Here is a 20809-nt window from a genome sequence, read left to right on the forward strand (position 1 = left end):
CTTTATCCGGTTCTTGTTATTAAGAGAATGCAGTAGTAGTTCTTCGGAGAAAAAGTAGTACGAAAAAATAACTTTCCGCTTAATAATCCTAATTTAATAGGCTGTAGTTTTAATCAATCGACCCATATCAAGAAATCAAGAAACAGATTTTCGTCTTGGTTTAAAAACTCATTTTGTGAAAATCGTTTAATCTGTTTCAGATTTAATTACGGATTTTCATCAAGCATCGACCACATGTTTTCTTGAAATTTGGCGACAATGAATTTCTGACATTTGACAAAATTTGATGTTGGTAGGCATGTGAATGTGACATGTCATTCGTACAGCCACGCATGTACTGCAATTTTTTATTTTTTGAGTGTTTATCTTATACATACCATGGAGGGATTGCTTCTCGTACGTAATTTGGACCTATAAAATTCTCAAAAATCATGTAGAAAAATTTTCAGGAACCAACACTGTACACTCTCAAAGGAATTGCTATATTGGATAATGATGGCAACAGAATATTAGCTAAATATTATGATAAGAATATTTTCCCTACTGCCAAGGAGCAGAGGGCTTTTGAAAAGAATTTATACAATAAAACTCATCGAGCTAATGCAGAAGTAATCATGTTGGATGGCTTGACTTGTGTGTATAGGAGTAATGTTGATCTATTTTTTTATGTTATGGGGAGCTCACAAGAAAACGAGGTGTGGTATATTAATTTTGCTGCTTGAAGAAAGTCTTATTGACTTCTATGTTACAGTTGATTCTTATGAGCGTATTGAATGCGTTATATGATTCCATCAGCCTAATCTTGAGGAAGAATGTTGAGAAAAGGGCTGTTTTAGAGTCTTTAGATATCTGTATGTTAGCCATGGATGAAATTTGTGATGGAGGGTAGGTTTTTTGCACATTACAAGAGTAACATGAGCAAACTCTTAATTTTTTATTTACAGTATTATAATGGATGCTGATTCTAGTTCTATAGTATCTAGAGTTGCTTTAAGAACAGATGACATACCATTAGGAGAGCAAACTGTAGCTCAGGTAACTAATGCAATACATTCAATATTTTGGTGAATCAGTTTTGTGCGATTATGATTTGAAATTGTATTACACAATTGGAAACGCTTTTGTAGTTTGTATTATTTTTGTTTATACTAATAAGATTCTTATTGAGTATTCTTGTTATTTTATTTTTAGTTAGAAATTTACTGCATGTTTCCTTTATAGGTCCTACAATCAGCAAAAGAACAGCTAAAATGGTCATTGCTTAAGTAGGAAATAGTAAAAGATATAAATACATGTTCATATATTATTTTATTTATTGTAAGTATTCAATCATTTTAAAATTTCCTTGTAATAAAATATTATCACATTGAAATATTTTAATAGTATCACAACACCTCAATTTCAAATCAGAAAGCCAAAGTATGCACTCTAATGAATTGTCGAAATCATTTGTTTCTATTGGTAATACCTTAGGGCGGGCAAAACCCCCAACACCAAACCAATCTTTTAGTTAGAATGCCCTATTGTAGGTCACAAAATGTTATTATGTATAGTTTAGTAATTTGAGTAAACTTATTATAAACTACTTCAAAATAATTCGTGGATAGTCTGTCTCAAAACTATCTCTTGAACACAGTCAAATACAGTCTTTATATTTCTTGTGTCTGTTGCCACAGTGTAATGAATATAAACGTCTCTCTTAGGTATTATTTCGTGTATGAATTTTCCTGGGATGAAACCCACATGCTCCACAGAAAGAGGCTGCACCAGCTCCTGCAAAAAAATCATTCTGTGTTTGGATTGTTAATGGAAACAATTTATTTTGCTTTTCCTTACTTACCAGGATTTTATCTTTCATAAAACTTTTGGCTTTTTCATATTCGTCATTGAAATATGATTTTCTTTCTTTATTGTCGTACGTTTTGTACTCAGGAAAATAATCCTGTAGCTTTTTTCCCTCTTTAATTTTCTTCTTCAAAAGATCTTGCTTGTTCAGGAACACTATTAAACCAGCAGTTCTAAGAAACCTGAGAATATTACAAATTTAATCTAATGTTTTCTGCCAGATCTTGAATTTCTTCACATTTTAATGAATTGTTCATTTTCCACAATATAGAAATACAGTTGATCGGTAAAAAAACTCACCTGCTGCCATATATATCACCAAAAAGAGTCAAAGATTCCTGGAATCTATTTTTGGTCGGATCTTCTCTAAGATGTTGATCGAATTCACTAGCTGCTATAAGGAATAATATTGCATCTATTCCTTCGAAAACCTGGAATATTTCATTTTCTTTGAGAGTTCTCCGCTGAAGAGTACAGAGGCTATTTTTGAATATTAGAATCTTATTTCGAACCTGTATCCATTTTCTCCTCTCCCCCCTTTGTCCACCAACGTCATACATCCAAAATTTCGGATGACTGCTACCAAATTTTTTGTCATTGGTTATGGTAAACTCTATTTTGTTGATACTGGTCGTTTTAATTCTACAAAACAGAATATCCTGGGTATTTGGTAAATAGTCGTTTCTTCTGATTTCTTTAATTCTTCCCAAAAAACTAATAAAGTAAAAATTGAGGATAATCTGGATATCAAGCGCTTCGTGATGAGCGCCAAAATACCTCTTGTACATACTTACTATTCTGCACAATCCAATAACTGGAATTCGTTTGATCTCTTCAAGGCTTTCCATATTCCAGGGTCCGAGGCTAGTTGTTGTAGATGATCGAAATATTCCTAAAAAATAACGTACTCTAGACTTTTAGCTGATATCCTTACGTTGAAAAATGCTTCATGAAATTCCTCAATTTTTTTTATTACACTTTGATGGAAAAATGGTCTTACCGGATCGAATGTAGAATAATTTATACCCAGTTCCAGAATATACTCCACTGAATGTTTCGAATTTTCATATTCCACCTCTATGGGGGGTGAAATCTTATCCATACTGTCCAAAATTGCAAAAATCGACTCGTGTAGATTTGCTCTGATGTCAGGAATATGTCCTTTCAGTTCCCTGTGAAATTTTTTTAAATGGTAACTACTTAAAACGCGAATTGATGAAATGATGCGTCCCTCACAATTTTTTAAACTTACTGCTATTTATTTTGAGGAGAGAGGATAATAATGGGGATCAACCTTATTGGTCCACTTTATTTTATTATCATTAAATGGACCTAAAGTTTTGACTATAGAAATTGTGCTTCGCCTTAAGTTAGTTTTTTCGTTTTTTGCCCATATCCTTAGAACTACAAGACTGAGCTTTTGTACACAGATTTTTTTGCACTCAACCAGAGTTCATCGAGTGAGCTAGTGATGGAGATTCCAAGGGTAGAGGTTTTTCTGCGCTAATTTTGACGCCTCTGGAAAAATTGAACATGTTGACTGCAAATTCTCCAGTGCCAATTATTGTTACACAAGGAAGTTTTTTTGGTTTATTGAAGGAACAAAAGATTTCGAAAATCGTTCTCAATTCCAAAAATAAGTAGTGATTATTAACAATTTCAACAAAGCTCACTCTTTTAGTTCAAAGGTTTCCGAGATATTGGCAAAAAACTAGAAAATTTATTTTTCTGAGAATCTTCATCCCATAAACGAAAGATAGGAGAGAAAAACGGATTACGATTGTTCCGATTCTTATTTGGGAACAACCTGTATATCTCTGCTTATAAAATAATATGAGTTTCGTTGTTTTCTTGAAAAAACCATTTCAAATATGTATTTGTGCCAAGTCCATATCTGCTATACAGAGTGTGTAAAAACAGTTGGGTAATTTGTAGAAAACTTTGACCCTCCCCCTACCGTAGAGGGTGCAAGACAATTTCCTCAGTTATGCATGAAAATTTGCGTGTAATTTAAAATAAAACTTGACCTGTTCGAGCATTTTGATTGCCACAAAATAGTACCTGAATACCGAAGATACGAATTTGGTACGTTACTTTTTATCGCATGTATTTATCGATCGATTTCATATGGATTATCAGAGAGGAGACGTAAATATTTGAATCCTCTGGAAAATGACAAATTTCTGTTAAATGCTACACATACCTGTGGACAAATCTAGCTGCGTATGGAAATAAAAGAATGAACAAATTTTCGCAAAGACGATGAGGATATTAAATTGAAAGGATAAAACGAAACCCCTACCTTTCAGAAAAACCATTGATATGTAAAATCTTCATCTGTTTGATGATGGTGGTCTTTCCAGACTCACCGGTGCCCAATAAAAGTATCTTCTTAACTTCATTGAATTGTTTTTCCGCGGCTTTCGAGCTCTTCTTTCTGGATAATCTTTTGGATAAATTTTGTGAAAATCGGAACATTTCAGTTTGTTTTGTCGTATTTCGTTAGGTACATATTGAAGAAATTGATATTCCATCGGTTTTAATCTTGATAATGGGGAGTTAATCTTATCTAAATTCCGACGATTTCATTAAGATTCCAAAGCAAATATGAGTGATAGCTGCAGATACTGTGAACTCCCAGATTTGCAATAGGTAATTTGATTGGTTTGAATGGGGTATTTTGGAAAGTTCGCGACTGTAATAATAATAGAGATCTCTCTATCAATTTTCCATGCTACTCATTGTGAAGCACCATGTTAGAAATGCAGTCGAATTGTTTACTTTTTCATGGAAAGTTCACGCATTCAGGCTGTTCTTGAAAAAAGGCAGAGGAGGTTGCACCAACTAAAGCCATCCTTGCAACAAGTTTCACAAAAAATTTTCAATTACCCATTTTTTTTCAATATCAAATTACATAACTATCACAAATAATCCGTTGATGATAGTGATATTGAAATAAAATATTGGTGTAGATTAGGCAAAAAGGGTATAATGGCAGAATATTTAATAAAAATTGATTTCTGTGTTAAAATATATATTTGATCTTCAAACTTGTCATATAGATAACAATAAAATAAATATAATGATAAAATTTATTAAATGAAAAAACATCTGAAAATATCTATTTCATACTCAGATGCAATAGTTTTCTCATTGTAGCTGGTCCATTCCAGTAGCCACAGACCATCAAATTCCAGTAAAGAGAGGGCATCAAGTATTTCTTCATGAGATACATGGAAGTCAATTCTCTATCTTGACTTATAGGAAAGGTTTCAAGAGGTTCAAGATTATAATTGAATTCAGCCAAGATACACTTGCTATACCCAGTTACCAATGGACAAGATGCATAACCGTCATAAATTCTTTTAACTTCTTTACCGTCCATTACTGCCTTCAGATTATGAAAGACTACAGCACTTTGAGCAGCTGAAAATATGCAATCTCACAGTATTAATTACTGTTGAAATTGAGCTTTATATCAATCGAAATTTTGGTGAGGTTCAGAAGATTCAGGGGAATCAAGACATATTATAGCATTATTTGGATTATTTTTTCTTACCAGCTGCTGCGGCCGTTTTAGAATTAGGGGAAGAACTGCAATCTCCTATTGCAAAAACATTTGAGAATGTGGTGTGCCTCAATGTACCAGGATCCACATCTGCAAATCCTGCTTGATTACTCAATTCCTTGTTGTTTCTCAAAGCAGATGGTGTACTCATTGGAGGAGTTACATGAAGCATTGAATACTGTGTGAATGAAGTTGATTAGGTGTAAGTACATAGTGGTATTAAAATTCAAAATGAAAACTAAGTAACTAAAAATCATACTGTAAGTGTTTGCATTTCTCCTGGTTTATCCAGATTTTCAAAAATGGCCTCATTTCTATCTGGCTTTACTTCAACTAGATTTGTTCTGAGGTTCACCTCAATATCACGACCATTTACAACTTTCCATAAAGCATCAGCATATTTTTTCACTCCAAATATCACAGGCAGAGAAGTATTATAAATTAGTTTTGCCTTATGCCTTATTCCGTTCTACAATATTTCAAAAATTAACATTTTTGCATGCATGTGTCAGATAAACTACCAAGACATACTTTGCGTAGATAATCATCAACTAAATACAAGATTTTTTGAGGTGCCCCTGGACATTTGACGGGACTGTTTGGATATGTGAAAATCGCATTTCCATATTCGAAGTTTTTCAATACTTGAAACGTTTTTTCAACATACTTCTCAGAATAATTGGAACATATTCCATTCCAATTTTTGAGACCTTCTAAAAGACCAGGTATCTGCAAATTATTGCTGATGGGTTAAACAAATTTTCTTGTGAACAATTCAGGAGATGAAGTGTCAATGATTCTCACTTTTTCATAGTTAGTTTCAAGTCCAAGTGCTAACAGCATATAATCATACTCAATTTTATGACCCATAGCAGTCAGGACATGATTCTGTTTTGGATTGAACTCCACAGCCCTATCTTTGATCCATTTAGCGTTATCTGGTAATACATCTTTTTGAAGCTTGTAAGAGTCCTTCAGGGAGTAAACTCCACCTCCAATTAAGGTGAATAGTGGCTGATAATAATGTCTCTCACTAGGGTCAAGTATGTGAACCTCATCTTTTCCCAGGACTTTTGAAAGTTTTGCAGCAACTGCACATCCACCGGTACCTCCACCTACTACCAATACTTTACACCTGAAGTTTTGAGGCAGGTGTAATTTTGGAGTATTTCTTGAGGCAGTAAAACGTTTGAAGAATGATCAAAAACTTACCCATAATGAAGAGAACGACTAGATTTCCACGAGAGATTTCTCAGAGAATTGTTAATGGATAGCAACATTTTTTTTCGTAAAATGAAAATTCCGACTCACTCTCTATTACCCTATCAATGAATCATTTATTTGTATTTTGGATATTTTCGCTATGTTTATTTTGCTTAATTCAAATGAAACCACAGAATACTCATCTGTCACTTTTTTACGCGCTTGTTCTTCAGAACCTTTAGAACGACAGCATTTTTGTTCAAATAATTGTATTTTTCTATTTTAAATGTTCCATAAGGGATTGGACTGAATTCATTGATGAAGAATTCGTGGCCAACTTCTGCCGTACGACCGCAAACATTCTTGATGAGTTCGTTAATTGGAAGAATCTGCCTAATGGTTCCTATGCTTTTCTCACTTTCATCAGAATTTTATTTTAGTTTTTGGGCGGATGGTGGATATGGAAAATGAAAAACGGTCTTACCTATCGAATAATTCAGACAGGTACTACCCGCTGATATTAATTAGATGCCAGTAGGCGCTTTGAAGTTATAACAATAACCTAGCGCCATCTGGCAACTCAACCCAAACCAATGGCCTCTGAATAAGGAAAGCATTTCCTATTTTTTTGGGATAGTGGGGCGAATCAAGTAATACAAAACTTGTTTTTACTTATATATTTGTCAGTTTTTTCCACTCAATTCTATATGAGATTGCTATCATATTGCAGCTATATCAATACATTCCATATCAATTTACCTGCAATAACATGTTTTTTCCATAGAAAAAACATTGCACTCAAACACAATTTTATAAAAATCGTCAAGAACAGGCTTATATTAAAACTACATTCTTAATTACATATAGTACGACTTTAAGCAAATTTTGTCTCACATGTAAAACAATTCATTCATAATAATGACATTCAATTATTTTCCTAAAATATCAAATGTGCAGCAATGAAAAATCGTATAGTCAATTGAATACATTGTATAAAATATATACATCAGAATTTCTTCAGAAATAATAAAAGTAATAAAAATATTATTTTGATATTTCAATCATTAAAGTAAAAGCTGTTTCAGTACCTAAAATTGTGAAGTAAAATCATTACAATGAATCACAAAATATCACAAATAATTTTGAATTATTTTCTTTACAAATACATTTTCCACCATAAAATTCCATTTTGAACTGTGATAAAAAATAAATAACAAAGGCAGTGAATTCCAATTGAATGAAATTTGATTGAAACATTCCTTTTCTATCATAATTTCGAAATTATTGGAATATGCCTCATTGATATATGCCATGAGAGATCTCTGGAAAACCTTATAGTAAGCCCTAACTGAAGACAAAAAATCCAATGGATTCTTCAAAAATTATAAATAAAGTACATCCTACCTTTTCCACTCAAATCAAATTGAAATGAATTACATTTTTTTAAGTCTTGCACCTACACCTAAAATAGGCCTACCAACTCTTTCCTGGGTACTCAAACCATCACTGGGATGCTCCCTCAAAAGATCTTTTTTATTGGGAACAAAATTACTATCTTTCGATACAACTCTGAAGCCATTTGCGTTATAAGTTGGTTGTTCCTCTGAGATTCCAAGTCTACCAAGCTTAATTCTTTCAGATTGCTCAGATGTGGAACACGAGATATTTTCTTCAGATAACTTGAAGCTTTGTTCAGATGATAGTTGTGGGAATATTTTTTTGGTTCCATTTTCTTTGAAGGTATGACCAGTTTGTTCTTTTGCCTTCTTCCAGTTGTCACATTGTAACCACTGAAAAAATTCCAAGAATTCAAACACAAATTACAGAATGAATAGGCTCCATAGCATCTTGGATCTGCATGATCCTGGCAAAATTGAGCTTGAGAGCTTCAAAATTGCAACTTGTAGTGTGTCCACAACAATATATTACACACACAGTATGAAAAATATACATATTCTGAATCTACTTTTTCTGGATGCTTGGAAATACTTACTTGGTTGCTAGAATAATCTTGTTGACTACTGTCTTTTTGAGTCTGAGTACGTTTGTCACGCTTGTTGTAATTGGGAGCAGGCTGTGGTAGATAGCTCAATAAAACCTGAAAAAAATCGATAGTCAGGACAAGATGAAAGTTTGTGTCAACAAATTTTTGTGAAGGAAAAGAAATATGAAATAGGTTAATCAAATTTCAGGCAATTTTAATACTAACTGAAAAGTTTATCATTGAATAAATTATCATTTTCATTTCAAACGAGGGAAATCGTTTTGGAACAGTATCAATTTAGATGAATGAATGGAATATTCATCAACTTCAGAATAATGTTGTTTATTCTTAAGAACCACTATATTGCAATAAAAGATTTTTTTAAGGAATTTCTATCACCAAATTTGAAATTTCATTCTTTTTCTTCTCCTTTTTTGAGAAAAGCTGCTGTAAATCCCTTTTTACACATTTCAAACCAATTATGTTTGGAACTGGAAATGTGATTCTTGTATTTTGACTCTGGGAAGTGAGTCAATTCAAACGATACTCAAATAACTTTTCATCAAAGTCACATTAAATGCAATAAAAGGTCAACAAGATTGGTAGAAGCATTACACATGATATTTTTCAATAATCATGCAAAATAAAGAACAATAAATGGCAATAAAATAAAATTTATTTTTTTGAGCACATTTCATTAGTTTAAACACTCAATGCATACCAATATCTCAGAGAAATCAACATCACTCATATTGCTCCTATAAAACTCCAATTCATCTTCCTTTAAATTGTATCTATGTGTCAACACCTCATAAGTAAAGAATATGAGAAATCTTTGAGATTCAGGCAGTGATGAACTGGAAATTATCATTAGCTTGAGTTTATTCAGTAATTCCTTATATGGTTGGCACTCATCGTCAAGCAGGCTAAGTATCACTGAAGAGTGACAACATACCTAAACGAAAAATCAAATTAAATTGCTTAATAGAAGCGTACACATATTACTTACCAAATGGGTAATCATTGATATATCCTTAGGAGTATTATAATTCAGTAGAAGTTGTAAATAGCCTAGAATAGCTGCTTTTTCTACCGTAGGATAAACTTTAGATTGAAATTTTGAAATATTGTGAAAGAAACTACTACACAATTTCACACCATTAAAAAACTTTGTCGGACATTTTTCCCTGTTTCTTTCCCTCTCTGAAAGTAGAAATATGACATAGAAATCTTGTCGCAAATTCTTAAGAAAAAGTTACCTTCAAAATCATTCTGTAAACATGTGATAAATGTTTTTCGAACTGTATTTCTCCAAAGAATTTGATCTTCAGTATTTTGCTTGTTTTCAAAATGCGCTGAAGATATGAACAGAATGAATTTTTTTGAAAAGCTTTCATTGTTTAAACATTCCTCGTGTATAGCTTCAACTGCTTCACTGTAAATAAACATTGTGTCTAATGAATCGAGATCTATTCTTGTAGGTAGAGAACAGTTTCATACCTTATTAAATTAATGTTAGGGCACTTAACCATGAACTCTGCTCTTATATGATATATTTTGTTATTTATGGCAATGCCATCATCATCCATATTTAAAATTTGAAAATTTTCGATTAAATCAGAATAACTGTTTTTATCTTCGGGTAACGAATCATTTGAGATTGAATCTGGACCTGGTCTTACAGGAACAGAATTTGGCAATCTTAACCAAGCTCTACCTCTACCCGAGCCCGACATAATTTTTTCAGTCAGTTAGTAAAAGTATGACCTCAAATATAACAATACAGAGAAGAGAATTTTATAGCTGGGTGCCAGTAAAATTTCTTGTTAAAAGTAATACACAATATATATACAATACAATAGTTTCGTTATGGAAATATACACAAATATAAATAAATAAAACGATGTTTAGGCATTTAGGTTAACTTGTACCTGTCACATGAACCATAGATCGGTAGACCAATAATTGCTGTGCTTAAATAAAAATATAATTTATTATTCTCCGTTCATTGAAATGAATTTTTTATATTGCATAGCGCATTTTAAATCTGAAAAAATGTTCATTGAAATTGTTTAGATAATTCAATAATCAAATGAACAAACACAAAAAACAGAAAAGAGAAGAAAGAAATGAAGCTTAGCAATTTATCTCTCTGCTCCCTCTATCCTTGCCATTTTTCATTCAAAACCTATTTTAATGGAATGGAATTCAGGTGTTGATTTTTGATTACTTCATTAATCGGTTCGGTGACACAAGAAGCAGTGACGGCGGCAGCACTAGCGTGAACCCACTATCACTATTTCATACATCATCTTTCATATATTCATATGCCGAAAAATACAACATTAAAACTCAAATAAACATATAGGTAAGTTCATTTAATTTTTACTGCATTGAAAAATACTGGAAAAGGATCATATGTCCAAATCATATTACAGTGGTTGGTGAAGATCTAAATTTGGTAAATAACTTCAACAACCCGGAATTTCGAAAATATTTTCTCATTTTGTTTACGTGAGTTGATACCTCAGACTTTCTAACGATATTACTGTTATTTATGGTTACTTTACTAGATTCTTCAAACAAAACTCACGCTTTATTTACAAAGATTTGCTTTAATGTATTTTTTGTTTAGATATACAAATTGTGTTCAAATTGGAATCTTCTCCTACTCAAATTTGGCAATATGTAATTGTATTTTTCGAGTAGATCAAATTATTATCAATCAATTTGTTTTTGACCTGATTTTAAATCTGAACAATTTATTTAATTCCAGAATGCCTCATCCTGTATTGTCAGTATGCATATTTTGCCTAATATGTGCTACACATTCTCCTTGTGGTTCTCATGCTGCAGTGAATCATGAATCGCCCCATATCAGGAATGAATTTTCACTAAGTGAAAAAAAAAGAGAAACATTATTAACTAATGAAGAAACCCTCTCTAGGGTTAAATTAAAACAAGAGGATTTGCCAAAAGATATTTCTAGGAGTTCGAAGAATGAAACTCCTGTGTTAATTAGTAAGAAGCATAGTTTATTCAAAAGAAACAGTATTAATAATGAGAAGGGTGATAGTAGCTCAAATATATCGAAAGAAAATTATTTAAGTAAAATATTCGAAAGATTTGGAGATGGAAATACCATGACAATGGAAGGATTCGAGAAGTTTATAGAACGTTTAGATTTATTACAAATTTTATCTACAAAATTAGATAGTGAAAGAAGTAAAGAGAGTGGAAAAGGGAATTCAACTGTACAAAAGGGGATGAATGAAAATACTGTGAGTATTATATAAAGACTATTTTGAATTAATTACATGCTGTATTGGGTATTCAAGCACATGTGTTTCCCTGTTAAGATAGTAAGGAAGGAAAACTATAGTGATTAAATAACTCATCCTGGTGAAAAATAGGTGAAATTACAGTTTTTAGTTTAATTATGAATTTTCATCAGTATCGGCCACAAAAATTCAAAATGTTCAATAATAATCGAACTTTGAGGGCAAATAGTGTACTTGGCAGGTGAACGTTATTCTGAAACATATGGAGTATTTCAATGTTGAAAAGGTTAGTGTTGAATCCAAGTCAGATTACCTAATGAGATTTCTGATTAGAATACTTTATTTACAATGGGTTATGAGAGTAATTATTTTGATGGTGGCATTATTATTAACAATTTTATTGCAGCTTTGAGTGGTATAGTTTCGAATACGAAATAGCCATCATTTTTTGGTAACGAGGAAACTATTTGACATAAAATTTCCTTTGTGATAAATATATATAATTATCGTCATGCTGTATATATTTGTTAATTTTCCAATGAAATTGGATCTCAAAAAAACGAATCCAATGTAGGCGAGAAATTGATGCATTTTGGTACAAGAATTGAGTACTATTCGACAATGATCCTCATAGCTCTTGTCCCAAGAGTTCAAAATTTTAGAATAAAACATCATAGTTTCAAAAATGTGAGATTTTTCTTTCTGATGAGATATGAAACATATACTATCATAATATAACTTTATGACATGGGATATAGTTCAGCAGAAATAGGAGTTCAGCAGAAATAGATTTGTAAGAGGAAGGAATTTTGTATTTTTATTTATTTAAATCCGAAATTTTTCGTGTGCTATGGCAGATTGATTATTTTTACCTTCAGTATATTGCGAAGTAGTTATTCATGAGCGACTAGTCGATTTTAACGCTCTAGCGAAAACCAAATCGGTTATTTCCTGTTTTGAAGAATATAATTATCAGAATTGAATTACCATGGTATTTGGAAATTACAACAGATACATTGGTGCGATTTGGTGCAGAAATCTCCTGCTATCCGTTCAATTTTGTCGTCATAAAACGAATTATAAATTTATTATAAAATTGAAGATTAAAAAAAATTTAAAGTTGGAATAATTAAAATCGAAATATGTTCATATTGCAAAAATTTCACTGCTGGAGTTTATCACCAACAGTAATTGAGTAGTAAAAACTAGCATTTGTGTTACACAATCAAACCGTATTTTTGCTTATCTCTCGTAATGCACGATACTAGAATATCAATCTCTTATCGAATTTTTTTTTTCAATTTTAGTTGGGAGGGAAAATTTCGGAAATGATAAAACCTTGTGTAAAATTTACAGCGTTTTTTGAGGCCTGAAAATTGGGGAACAAAGTATAAATAAGTGTTGCTGGAAGCTTTACTAGAGTATTGATTTCGTTGGACTTTTTCCGTTAAAATCAATATGAAATCATATTTTTTGATCATTCTGCGTTCAATTTAATTGATAGGAATAATTGTCGGACGAGCAATTTCGAAAAAAAAATTATATACCTATGAGTGACAAAAACTCTTTCTGTATGAGATTTTCTCTCGTATCTAATTATGCCTAGTTTCAGTATTGCGGACCGGTTGCGTAATAGAAACTTTCAAATTTGTCATTGCGTCCGAATATGTCATCATTTTTTGAACAATGGTTTGTTAGGAACCTTCGCTGAATAGTAACTAGACGCCAGAATTCTTGATGCTATCTCTGCGAATTTTCCTCAATGGTCCCATTTATAAAATGGTTGAATGGTCGTCATTATGTAGGATGATTGGAGTATTCGTTTTATCAGCTCAGTTATCTTTGTTATGTCGCATCTACCTTAGATTTTCTTGTACTTCATTGCTCTAATCCATCGCTTGATACACCATAACGAAAATTTACCCGATTTTTGTAGTAACTCTCGTTCAGTTTCCTCCAGCAATTAAAAAAAAAAATTGGACGTCAGATTCATGCTTTTTCCATGTTAACTGTATCTATATTTTTAAAATCGCCCAAAAAACCTCCTGTGTATGCACAAAATCATTACTTATACCACTAAATCTAAACGTTATTCAATACGATGGTAATCATCAACTTTTTTGAGTCACATTAGGGTTCTGCACTGTCTACGAACACCCGCGCTGATCCTTGCTTCATCTCTTCGCCTAAAACCTCAATATACAGTGGTTTATGGGAAATTCAAGCTGCAATATTTGCAGCTCTTGAAAGCTCCGTTGAGGATTCGTTTAGCTTGTCACGTAGGTTGTTTGTTTAGAGTTTCGTTTATTATCTGATTCGGATGCAGGCGCATTGTGGCCTGATTTAATGTACAGGGTGACCATTTTCGAATGATCTTCCACCAGAAATTTTTTGGAACATGTGATCACACGAAAACTCGTCCATATTTTTCCAGTGTATAGACAGGAAGCAGATTTTCGCTGAATTGAGTGGGATGAACATCACAAAAACCGATGCCAAAATTAACGATACGATGTTGCGAAATGCATGCCCCGCCATCCTGTACACCCTCATGGTGGGTCAGTGCAACGAAGAGCCACATCTTCATTCCGAAGAGAATATGCACGAACACGCCAACAACACCGTGGCCGTCTGGGTTTACTCTACCATTGCTGTTATCCTGACCAGCGCCTGTGGGGTACTGGCCGTGGTAGTGATTCCCATCATGCAGATGAAGTTCTACAAGCCCCTTTTACAGTACCTTATAGCTTTGGCTGCAAGTAAGCAAGAGCATATTGATTATCTTGTCCGTATTCCATAAAAATATGTTCATATGTATAAGTACCTTATGCAAAGATGATAAAATCATACAGGGTGTTTCACACGAAGTGTCCACTGGATGTAAATACATATACGTCAAATTTGAGATGAATGGATTGAATTCTCCAGAAGATTTGAACTAAACCATTGAGGAGATCAAAGTTGAAATCTCATTGGTTCTCTAGATACTAGCGTGAAACATCCTGTATGATTGTTCATTTTGATGGAATGTTGTTAAAATTCAGTATCTCTTACAAACTGTTAGTACATAAATTTTCAAGAAACTAGTCAAAAATAGAGTAGAAACAACATATGCATAACAATTTGTCATACCCATCATGACCTTTTCAAGGCACGTTATCCGGTGATGCATTTCTACACTTGCTGCCTCACGCCATGACTAAATTTCATGTCCATGGTCCCCATGGTGGCCACGATCATCACGAAGAAATTTTCGTGGAAGGAAGCGCAATGGATCCCCATCAAGAAAACACTTGGAAGGGATTTGTTGCAATGACTGGATTGATGTTCCTCTTCTTCATGGAAAGGATAATTCTTATCATAGGGAAGTGGAGGAAAGGAAAACAGAAGAAGGTATGTTGGAATTCCGTTTTCTCTGAACATTCAACACAGTGTGATTTTTTTTTAGCCGGATGGACATTCTCATATGAAGATCCTTTCAAACGGATTGGATGATATCAATGAGAGCAATCCGACTCAATGTGTAGACAGATATAATGCCTATCCATATTGTTATCAAGACATCATAAATCATCAACTCCGTAAGTTGTTAATTCCATCATTTCGAACATTGAATACGGAAAGTTTTTAAGAAAACGGTGAAACAAAGGATTCCTTGACTTAATTTCAGACGGTTGCCCCCTGGAAAACGACAAAACTGCCTCGAGCATGCTGGATGACGTTGACGTGACCTCGGACATATCTTTCAAGAAGTCCAAACCACCAACGGCAGATAGCATCGAGGACAACCAGAACATGGGCGGATGTATGAACGAGAATAACCTCTCATCTTGTACGGAAGTCAATAAAATGTTGCCGGAAAAGGTTCCCAAAGATAACATCACCATTATACTTCGAGAGCACCAAAGCAGCCATCACGGCCACTCTCATTCACATGGACATGTTCATTCGGCGCCCCAGAATCTTTCCTCCGTGGCGTGGATGGTCATCATGGGCGATGGTCTCCACAACTTCACCGATGGTGAGTAGCTATCGAGCATTGTGAAAAAACCGTTTTGGAGTTTGGAGGTAGATCTTATTTTAATCCTGTTATTGAATGAGAAGTGTTTTTTCAGGAATAGCAATAGGAGCTGCATTTTCGGTAAGTCTGGCCGGAGGATTCTCTACAACGGTTGCTGTTTTCTGTCACGAATTACCACACGAACTGGGAGATTTCGCGATGTTGCTCAAGGCTGGAATGAGCACTAAACAGGCGCTCTTCTACAACTTGCTGTCCAGTGTTTTGAGTTTGTTCGGAAATTACGTTGGTATTTTAGTTGGTAGGTATTCATTTTGTCCTCGTTGATTGACTCATTTCTACATCTTCTGATTTCTTTTCATCCCCAGGTAACTCCGAGTATGCCAGTTCCTGGGTGTTTGCCGGAGCAGCTGGCATGTTCATCTACATAGCCCTGGTGGACATGCTGCCGGAACTGAGTTCTTCGCACGAAGACGAGAACAATTACACGCAATATCTACTCCACATGGGAGGTATGCTGAGTGGCTTCGGCATAATGGCGTTGATTGCTATTTACGAGAATGAACTCAAGTCAATCTTCAAAGAGCCAATGTAATAAAGGGTACAGACTGAATAGTTTTTACTTCATTTTTTACAAGCTGTGCAGATGGTCCAGTATCGGGGCAGATGATAATAATGGATGTTTTTAATATAGTCTTATTTTCTTCTCATATTTACGAACATTTACTTGCATTTTGCACGCAACATTTTATGTCTTGTTATATGGAGGATGTTCCTACCATTCGAAATTTGAGTAGATCTCGATCTTTCATCAAAAATTTTAAATATTTTGTGATAACCTCATCGACAATGGACCATTTTTACTCGAAGCCATTGAAACTTGAATATTCCTTCATTGAAAATTTGATTGTATTCTGGAATTGAATATGAGATATATTAACACATAACCTTAAAAAATATATTTTAACAAAGATTTGTTATGTGATTTGAGTTTGCATTTAAAATTGGATGGGACCCAAATTGAACCCATGGAAAATGACGGATTTTTTTTTTGTATCGAATTGATTAACCGCCCAAGATGATCTGAGATTGGGAATCTTGCTTGAGGTGAATCATTATATTCATAAAAATCAGATTGAACATTGCTGATAAATTAATGGAATGGACGAAGTTATGAAAGTCAAAATAAATTTATAATAAAGCAAATACAAATTTCAAATTTTTCTGGAATTCTGTCTGAGACGTCCAATCCTTGTATTATGAGAATAATTTTATTTGTTACTTCTGCAATTTTGACCAGTTGTCAAGATCAAGTGTTCCAATGTTTTAAATAACTAATGTGTTTTTAATATTCCTATTTAGTTAGGTATGTTGTTGTTGAACATGCTATAATGCTTGAATATAATCAATACTGCTCGGAAATTGGATCAATTGTGATTCCGATACTTTGTTGGCCATAAGAGGCTTTTTGGTTAACTTTTTGATTCTCAATACTTACTTAAGTTTCGAGTAATTTTATATATGGACACTTAATAAGGTATTAACGTTTTTCTTTGTTTTTATCAGAGCAGAATTTAGTTCCTGAGCAATTTTGTAGACTGAACATAAAAATTTATTGTTTGAAGTTGTTTTTTTATTTTTGATCTTTCTCCTACAAATATTTGAACAGTAGATTCTTGAGGTCAAAAGAAAGACTTTTTCCCGACTCGGCTCGGTTTAAAAGATACAGGCTGTGGAAAAACCGTAAAAAAAATTTCAAACGGTTTTATCGAATGAAATGAATATAGTTTTTCATTTATTTGATTAATCTTTTTCGAACACAAGATATCACCATCTTCCAGTTTTCTCATTATGATTATATTTGTATGTCTTCTAAAATGAAAGTATTCTTTATATTTTCTCGTATAAACCGTCGTTTTCCAGTAATTTGATGTTCAAAAATTGAAAAGTACCTGTGAAATTTGAAAAATTGGGTAGCTTGGCTGAATACAACTCTGTTTAAAAGATCCACAGATGCGTTATTCTGAACGTAATTCTGTTTTTCCAGGTATGAAAACTTAAAATGGCGATATTTTGAAAACTGTTGCCCCTCAGATATTTTGGCACATTTTGCCCCCTTGAGATAATATAGAGTATTATTCACTTGTATATTCTCATTTAAATTATTAAACACTAAATCTTGAATTTCACATTCGAGTTAAAGTACTCGTGAACAATGTCAAAGTTGAGTTCACATTGTTTATTGTGAAAAAACCATCACTTGTTGGGGTTGACTCTGATAAAAAGTTTTTCTCCCAACTAGTTTTCTGTAAAGTTAAGGAAGTTGAAGGAAACAAAATAAAATCCAATGATTCAATTAATAAACTTTATGTCACTGAATAAAAAATATTGGCATCTACTTACATCACTGAAGTGGTCAAACTAGAACAATACAAAATATATCACTGGTTCAGCTAACCAAATACAATTAAAACTTATTTCAAGAAAAATTCCATCGATATAAACTTTACCGAAAAACTACTTAACAATGTAGGTAAACACCAAAAGTATAAGATTTTTAACAGCTATATCTAGAAACTAAATATTTATTTCTTATTTTTTCCTTTGAAGGGGGAACCTTTATTTTGTCCCTTGTTCGGGCTACCCTTCTGCCCCTGTTTGCGCATCGCATGAAGCTTGAAGTTCTTGGCCTTTATTTGCTTCTTCTTATCTTCTCCGTTCTTGTTTCCTCCTTGAGTATACTCCACTTTGATTCTCCTATTTTTGAGTTGAGAGCCATTCAAATCTAAGGCTTTCTGTAAATAATTATGATGATTATTATCAAGACAATCAGTACAAGTATTTTGAGTGTCATGAAATAAGAAACAAAATAAAAAGCAATCTTCAATAACAGAGGTGAAGCTGCATATCTACAAATATGTTAGCAATATTCAGAAATGATATATTAAAGACTGAACACCAAACTTTAGTTGATGGTGCAAACAAACATACCTGATATGCAGCTTCATTGCTCAGTTCGACATATGCAAAACCTCTAGGCCTGTTGGATTCCTTATCACATGGAATCCTTACATCTACTACATCACCTACTCTCTTGAAGTGTTCTTTTAATTCATCTTTCGTCGTATCATAAGCGATATTTCCAATGAATAGAACGTATCTAGATTTTTTCTGCGACTGTTTTTGCTCATTCTCATTTTGTTTCTGTTTTTTATCATTTACCTTTTTAGACTCAACTTTCTTGACTGGCTTTTCTTCTTCGTCATCCTCCTCATCATCATCATCTTCCTCATCACTTGCTTCGTCTTCTTCCTCCTCACCACTCTCTTCTTCATCCTCCTCTCCACTCATTTCTTCGTCACTTGCTTCTTCATCATCGTCACTCTCTTCTTCTTCTGCATCCATTTCACTGTCATCTTCGAATTCGGCATTTTTAACATCCTTGAAGGAGGTCTCTACATCATCATCATCAGATTCTTCATCATCTTCTTCTTCAACCTTTTTAACAGGTTTTTTCTCTTTTTTGGGTTCGGCTGCTTTCTTTTCTTCTACCTTCTGTACAGGCTTCTGCTTCTTATTATCTTTAGCCTTTACTGCTTTAGCAGCAGTAGCTGTAGTATTTGCAACTTTCTTTTCTTCAGTCTGTTTTTTATTCTTATTTTGTTTTTGGGCAGGTTTTGGAAGAGTTACAGTGCGCTGAAAAATTTGAAGAGAAAATATTATTTCATTGTTAAAAACAACACTACCCACTAACATTAATCATATATATGTGGGCATCTGAAAAACTGTAACCTAAGAAAGGAAACTAACTTATTCACAGATAGCTACCTCCTTATCTTAGGTCTCAGTTTAAAGGAAGCTTGCATGAACACATTGAGAATAAACTGAACTGAATAAAAATTTCAGTTTTCAACAGGTTCATACAAATTGTATTGAAATTGCAATAATTGAAACACTATGGTTTCACAAAACAATATATAATAATAAAGCATGCAAAAAGTATGACTAAATATTGAATAGTAGCTTACCTCTTCTCCAGATATATCCTTGAGAATAAATTTGTAATTTTTCAGGGTCCTCTTAGCACTCTTTGTCATTTCAGATCTAGATATAATGGAATCAATTTTCTCATTAAGTAACTTGATGACTACTTCTTTACCCTCTGTTTTAGCGCGTTGCTGCATTTTTTCAAGTAAAAACACTTTTTTACCCATATTTGTGCTCTTTTTTTTCTTATTCTCTTTCTTCTTTTGCGCATTTTCTGTTTTCACGTCACTTTTCTCTTCTAGAGATTTAGTACCTTTGAATTTTTTCAATTTAGGACTGACTCCATTCTCAGATTTGGTAACCGTAATCTTGTTTTCTGGTTTTATTTGCTTCTTAGGAGATTTAGCACTGTTAACGTTGTTTGCTTCAACGACATCTTTTTCTTTGGACAATTTAACGCTTTCGTCGAGTTTCGCAGCTTTGGCCGGCGTTTTATTCTGACCGCCAAGAGATTTCCTCTTTTTGGATGATTTATCCACACTTGTATTCATTTTTGTTTGATAATATTCTAAACACAAATAAAAATAATATGAAATAAAGATACACTCAATATACTGAAGAGTACTCACCAAATAGAAGAAACACGTGTTCGTAAGATAAATGTGCTCACGGCTTGAAACGCTAGTTAAGACTTAACCTGCAAATTTCAGCCTTGGTCTTCAACATTGCCCATAGAGTTTCGGTTTTCTTCTTTTCTTGTCGAACAGGTTCTTTTTCTTTGTTTAGACGAGGGACTGCGCCCTCTTACGCCCGCTTTTGAAAATAAATCGTTGAATTCGAATTTGAATTCTTGATTTATTGTCTTGTATTTGACGGTTTAACTCCAATTATTGGTGGAAATTTATATTAGATTCCGTATAGAA

General features: G+C 33.3%; 6 protein-coding genes across 8 annotated transcripts; 2 read left to right on the plus strand and 4 right to left on the minus strand.

Annotated features, from left to right (window-relative positions):
- The first annotated feature begins 234 nt into the window (after positions 1-234).
- Positions 235-1372, plus strand: LOC123307741 (coatomer subunit zeta-1). The gene is made up of 5 exons (XM_044890163.1): positions 235-396; positions 450-695; positions 752-885; positions 945-1035; positions 1222-1372. Exons 1-5 carry the CDS (start codon positions 379-381, stop codon positions 1267-1269), a joined length of 537 nt encoding a protein of 178 aa, XP_044746098.1. The 5' UTR covers positions 235-378; the 3' UTR covers positions 1270-1372.
- LOC123307740 (guanine nucleotide-binding protein G(f) subunit alpha) lies at positions 1293-4373 on the minus strand. Its single transcript, XM_044890162.1, has 7 exons — positions 4148-4373; positions 2846-3017; positions 2640-2737; positions 2358-2559; positions 2146-2276; positions 1841-2027; positions 1293-1773 (listed from the first exon to the last, which is right to left on the minus strand). The coding sequence occupies exons 1-7, from the start codon at positions 4321-4323 to the stop codon at positions 1588-1590; spliced, it is 1152 nt and encodes a 383-aa protein (XP_044746097.1). The 5' UTR covers positions 4324-4373; the 3' UTR covers positions 1293-1587.
- A 489-nt stretch (positions 4374-4862) lies between these two features.
- LOC123306486 (sulfide:quinone oxidoreductase, mitochondrial) lies at positions 4863-6815 on the minus strand. The gene is made up of 6 exons (XM_044888516.1): positions 6626-6815; positions 6218-6548; positions 5945-6142; positions 5673-5882; positions 5405-5591; positions 4863-5271 (listed from the first exon to the last, which is right to left on the minus strand). The coding sequence occupies exons 1-6, from the start codon at positions 6691-6693 to the stop codon at positions 4967-4969; spliced, it is 1299 nt and encodes a 432-aa protein (XP_044744451.1). The 5' UTR covers positions 6694-6815; the 3' UTR covers positions 4863-4966.
- Positions 6816-6874: 59 nt separating this feature from the next.
- Positions 6875-17523, plus strand: LOC123306484 (zinc transporter foi-like). Of its 2 annotated transcripts, none has more exons than XM_044888514.1 (8): positions 6875-6885; positions 11514-11881; positions 14316-14640; positions 15033-15274; positions 15330-15462; positions 15552-15902; positions 15997-16200; positions 16268-17523. In XM_044888514.1, exons 2-8 carry the CDS (start codon positions 11744-11746, stop codon positions 16492-16494), a joined length of 1620 nt encoding a protein of 539 aa, XP_044744449.1. In that variant the 5' UTR covers positions 6875-6885; positions 11514-11743; the 3' UTR covers positions 16495-17523. The 2 variants fall into 2 exon arrangements, with proteins under 2 accessions (XP_044744449.1, XP_044744448.1); XM_044888513.1 differs by lacking the exon at positions 6875-6885 and adding an exon at positions 10782-10968 and having other exon boundaries at positions 11377-11881.
- Positions 7279-10533, minus strand: LOC123306485. Its single transcript, XM_044888515.1, has 6 exons — positions 10101-10533; positions 9860-10035; positions 9610-9803; positions 9322-9555; positions 8610-8714; positions 7279-8406 (listed from the first exon to the last, which is right to left on the minus strand). The coding sequence occupies exons 1-6, from the start codon at positions 10334-10336 to the stop codon at positions 8050-8052; spliced, it is 1302 nt and encodes a 433-aa protein (XP_044744450.1). The 5' UTR covers positions 10337-10533; the 3' UTR covers positions 7279-8049.
- A 727-nt stretch (positions 17524-18250) lies between the features above and the next one.
- LOC123307449 (uncharacterized protein DDB_G0283697-like) lies at positions 18251-20656 on the minus strand. 2 transcript variants are annotated; one of them, XM_044889771.1, is made up of 4 exons: positions 20516-20656; positions 19928-20454; positions 19122-19595; positions 18251-18694 (listed from the first exon to the last, which is right to left on the minus strand). In XM_044889771.1, the coding sequence occupies exons 2-4, from the start codon at positions 20435-20437 to the stop codon at positions 18485-18487; spliced, it is 1194 nt and encodes a 397-aa protein (XP_044745706.1). In that variant the 5' UTR covers positions 20438-20454; positions 20516-20656; the 3' UTR covers positions 18251-18484. The 2 variants fall into 2 exon arrangements, with proteins under 2 accessions (XP_044745706.1, XP_044745705.1); XM_044889770.1 differs by having other exon boundaries at positions 18891-19595.
- Positions 20657-20809: the final 153 nt, after the last annotated feature.

This window comes from Coccinella septempunctata, chromosome 2 (assembly GCF_907165205.1).
Source record: "Coccinella septempunctata chromosome 2, icCocSept1.1, whole genome shotgun sequence".
In the NCBI taxonomy this organism is placed as follows: domain Eukaryota; kingdom Metazoa; phylum Arthropoda; class Insecta; order Coleoptera; family Coccinellidae; genus Coccinella; species Coccinella septempunctata.

What these genes read in the sequence shown, in the direction of transcription:
- LOC123307741 (XM_044890163.1), top strand. An exon ending in GGAGCTCACAAGAAAACGAG is followed by an intron (nt 696 to 751) that starts GTGTGGTATATT and finishes TCTATGTTACAG; the next exon opens with TTGATTCTTATGAGCGTATT. An exon ending in GATGAAATTTGTGATGGAGG is followed by an intron (nt 886 to 944) that starts GTAGGTTTTTTG and finishes TTTTATTTACAG; the next exon opens with TATTATAATGGATGCTGATT.
- LOC123307740 (XM_044890162.1), bottom strand. Translation starts at nt 4,323, where the DNA reads ATGTTCCGATTTTCACAAAATTTATCCAAAAGATTATCCAGAAAGAAG. An exon ending in ATCAATGGTTTTTCTGAAAG is followed by an intron (nt 3,018 to 4,147) that starts GTAGGGGTTTCG and finishes AAAATTTCACAG; the next exon opens with GGAACTGAAAGGACATATTC. An exon ending in AGAGGAGAAAATGGATACAG is followed by an intron (nt 2,277 to 2,357) that starts GTTCGAAATAAG and finishes GAAATATTCCAG; the next exon opens with GTTTTCGAAGGAATAGATGC.
- LOC123306486 (XM_044888516.1), bottom strand. Translation starts at nt 6,693, where the DNA reads ATGTTGCTATCCATTAACAATTCTCTGAGAAATCTCTCGTGGAAATCT. An exon ending in GAGAAATGCAAACACTTACA is followed by an intron (nt 5,592 to 5,672) that starts GTATGATTTTTA and finishes TCATTCACACAG; the next exon opens with TATTCAATGCTTCATGTAAC. An exon ending in TAAAACGGCCGCAGCAGCTG is followed by an intron (nt 5,272 to 5,404) that starts GTAAGAAAAAAT and finishes GCATATTTTCAG; the next exon opens with CTGCTCAAAGTGCTGTAGTC.
- LOC123306485 (XM_044888515.1), bottom strand. Translation starts at nt 10,336, where the DNA reads ATGTCGGGCTCGGGTAGAGGTAGAGCTTGGTTAAGATTGCCAAATTCT. An exon ending in TATCAATGATTACCCATTTG is followed by an intron (nt 9,556 to 9,609) that starts GTAAGTAATATG and finishes TTTTTCGTTTAG; the next exon opens with GTATGTTGTCACTCTTCAGT. An exon ending in AAGATTATTCTAGCAACCAA is followed by an intron (nt 8,407 to 8,609) that starts GTAAGTATTTCC and finishes GAATTTTTTCAG; the next exon opens with TGGTTACAATGTGACAACTG.
- LOC123306484 (XM_044888513.1), top strand. Translation starts at nt 11,378, where the DNA reads ATGCCTCATCCTGTATTGTCAGTATGCATATTTTGCCTAATATGTGCT. An exon ending in TCTCCACAACTTCACCGATG is followed by an intron (nt 15,903 to 15,996) that starts GTGAGTAGCTAT and finishes GTGTTTTTTCAG; the next exon opens with GAATAGCAATAGGAGCTGCA. An exon ending in TTACGTTGGTATTTTAGTTG is followed by an intron (nt 16,201 to 16,267) that starts GTAGGTATTCAT and finishes TTTCATCCCCAG; the next exon opens with GTAACTCCGAGTATGCCAGT.
- LOC123307449 (XM_044889770.1), bottom strand. Translation starts at nt 20,437, where the DNA reads ATGAATACAAGTGTGGATAAATCATCCAAAAAGAGGAAATCTCTTGGC. An exon ending in AGGATATATCTGGAGAAGAG is followed by an intron (nt 19,596 to 19,927) that starts GTAAGCTACTAT and finishes CAAATTTTTCAG; the next exon opens with CGCACTGTAACTCTTCCAAA. An exon ending in GCAATGAAGCTGCATATCAG is followed by an intron (nt 18,695 to 18,890) that starts GTATGTTTGTTT and finishes AATTATTTACAG; the next exon opens with AAAGCCTTAGATTTGAATGG.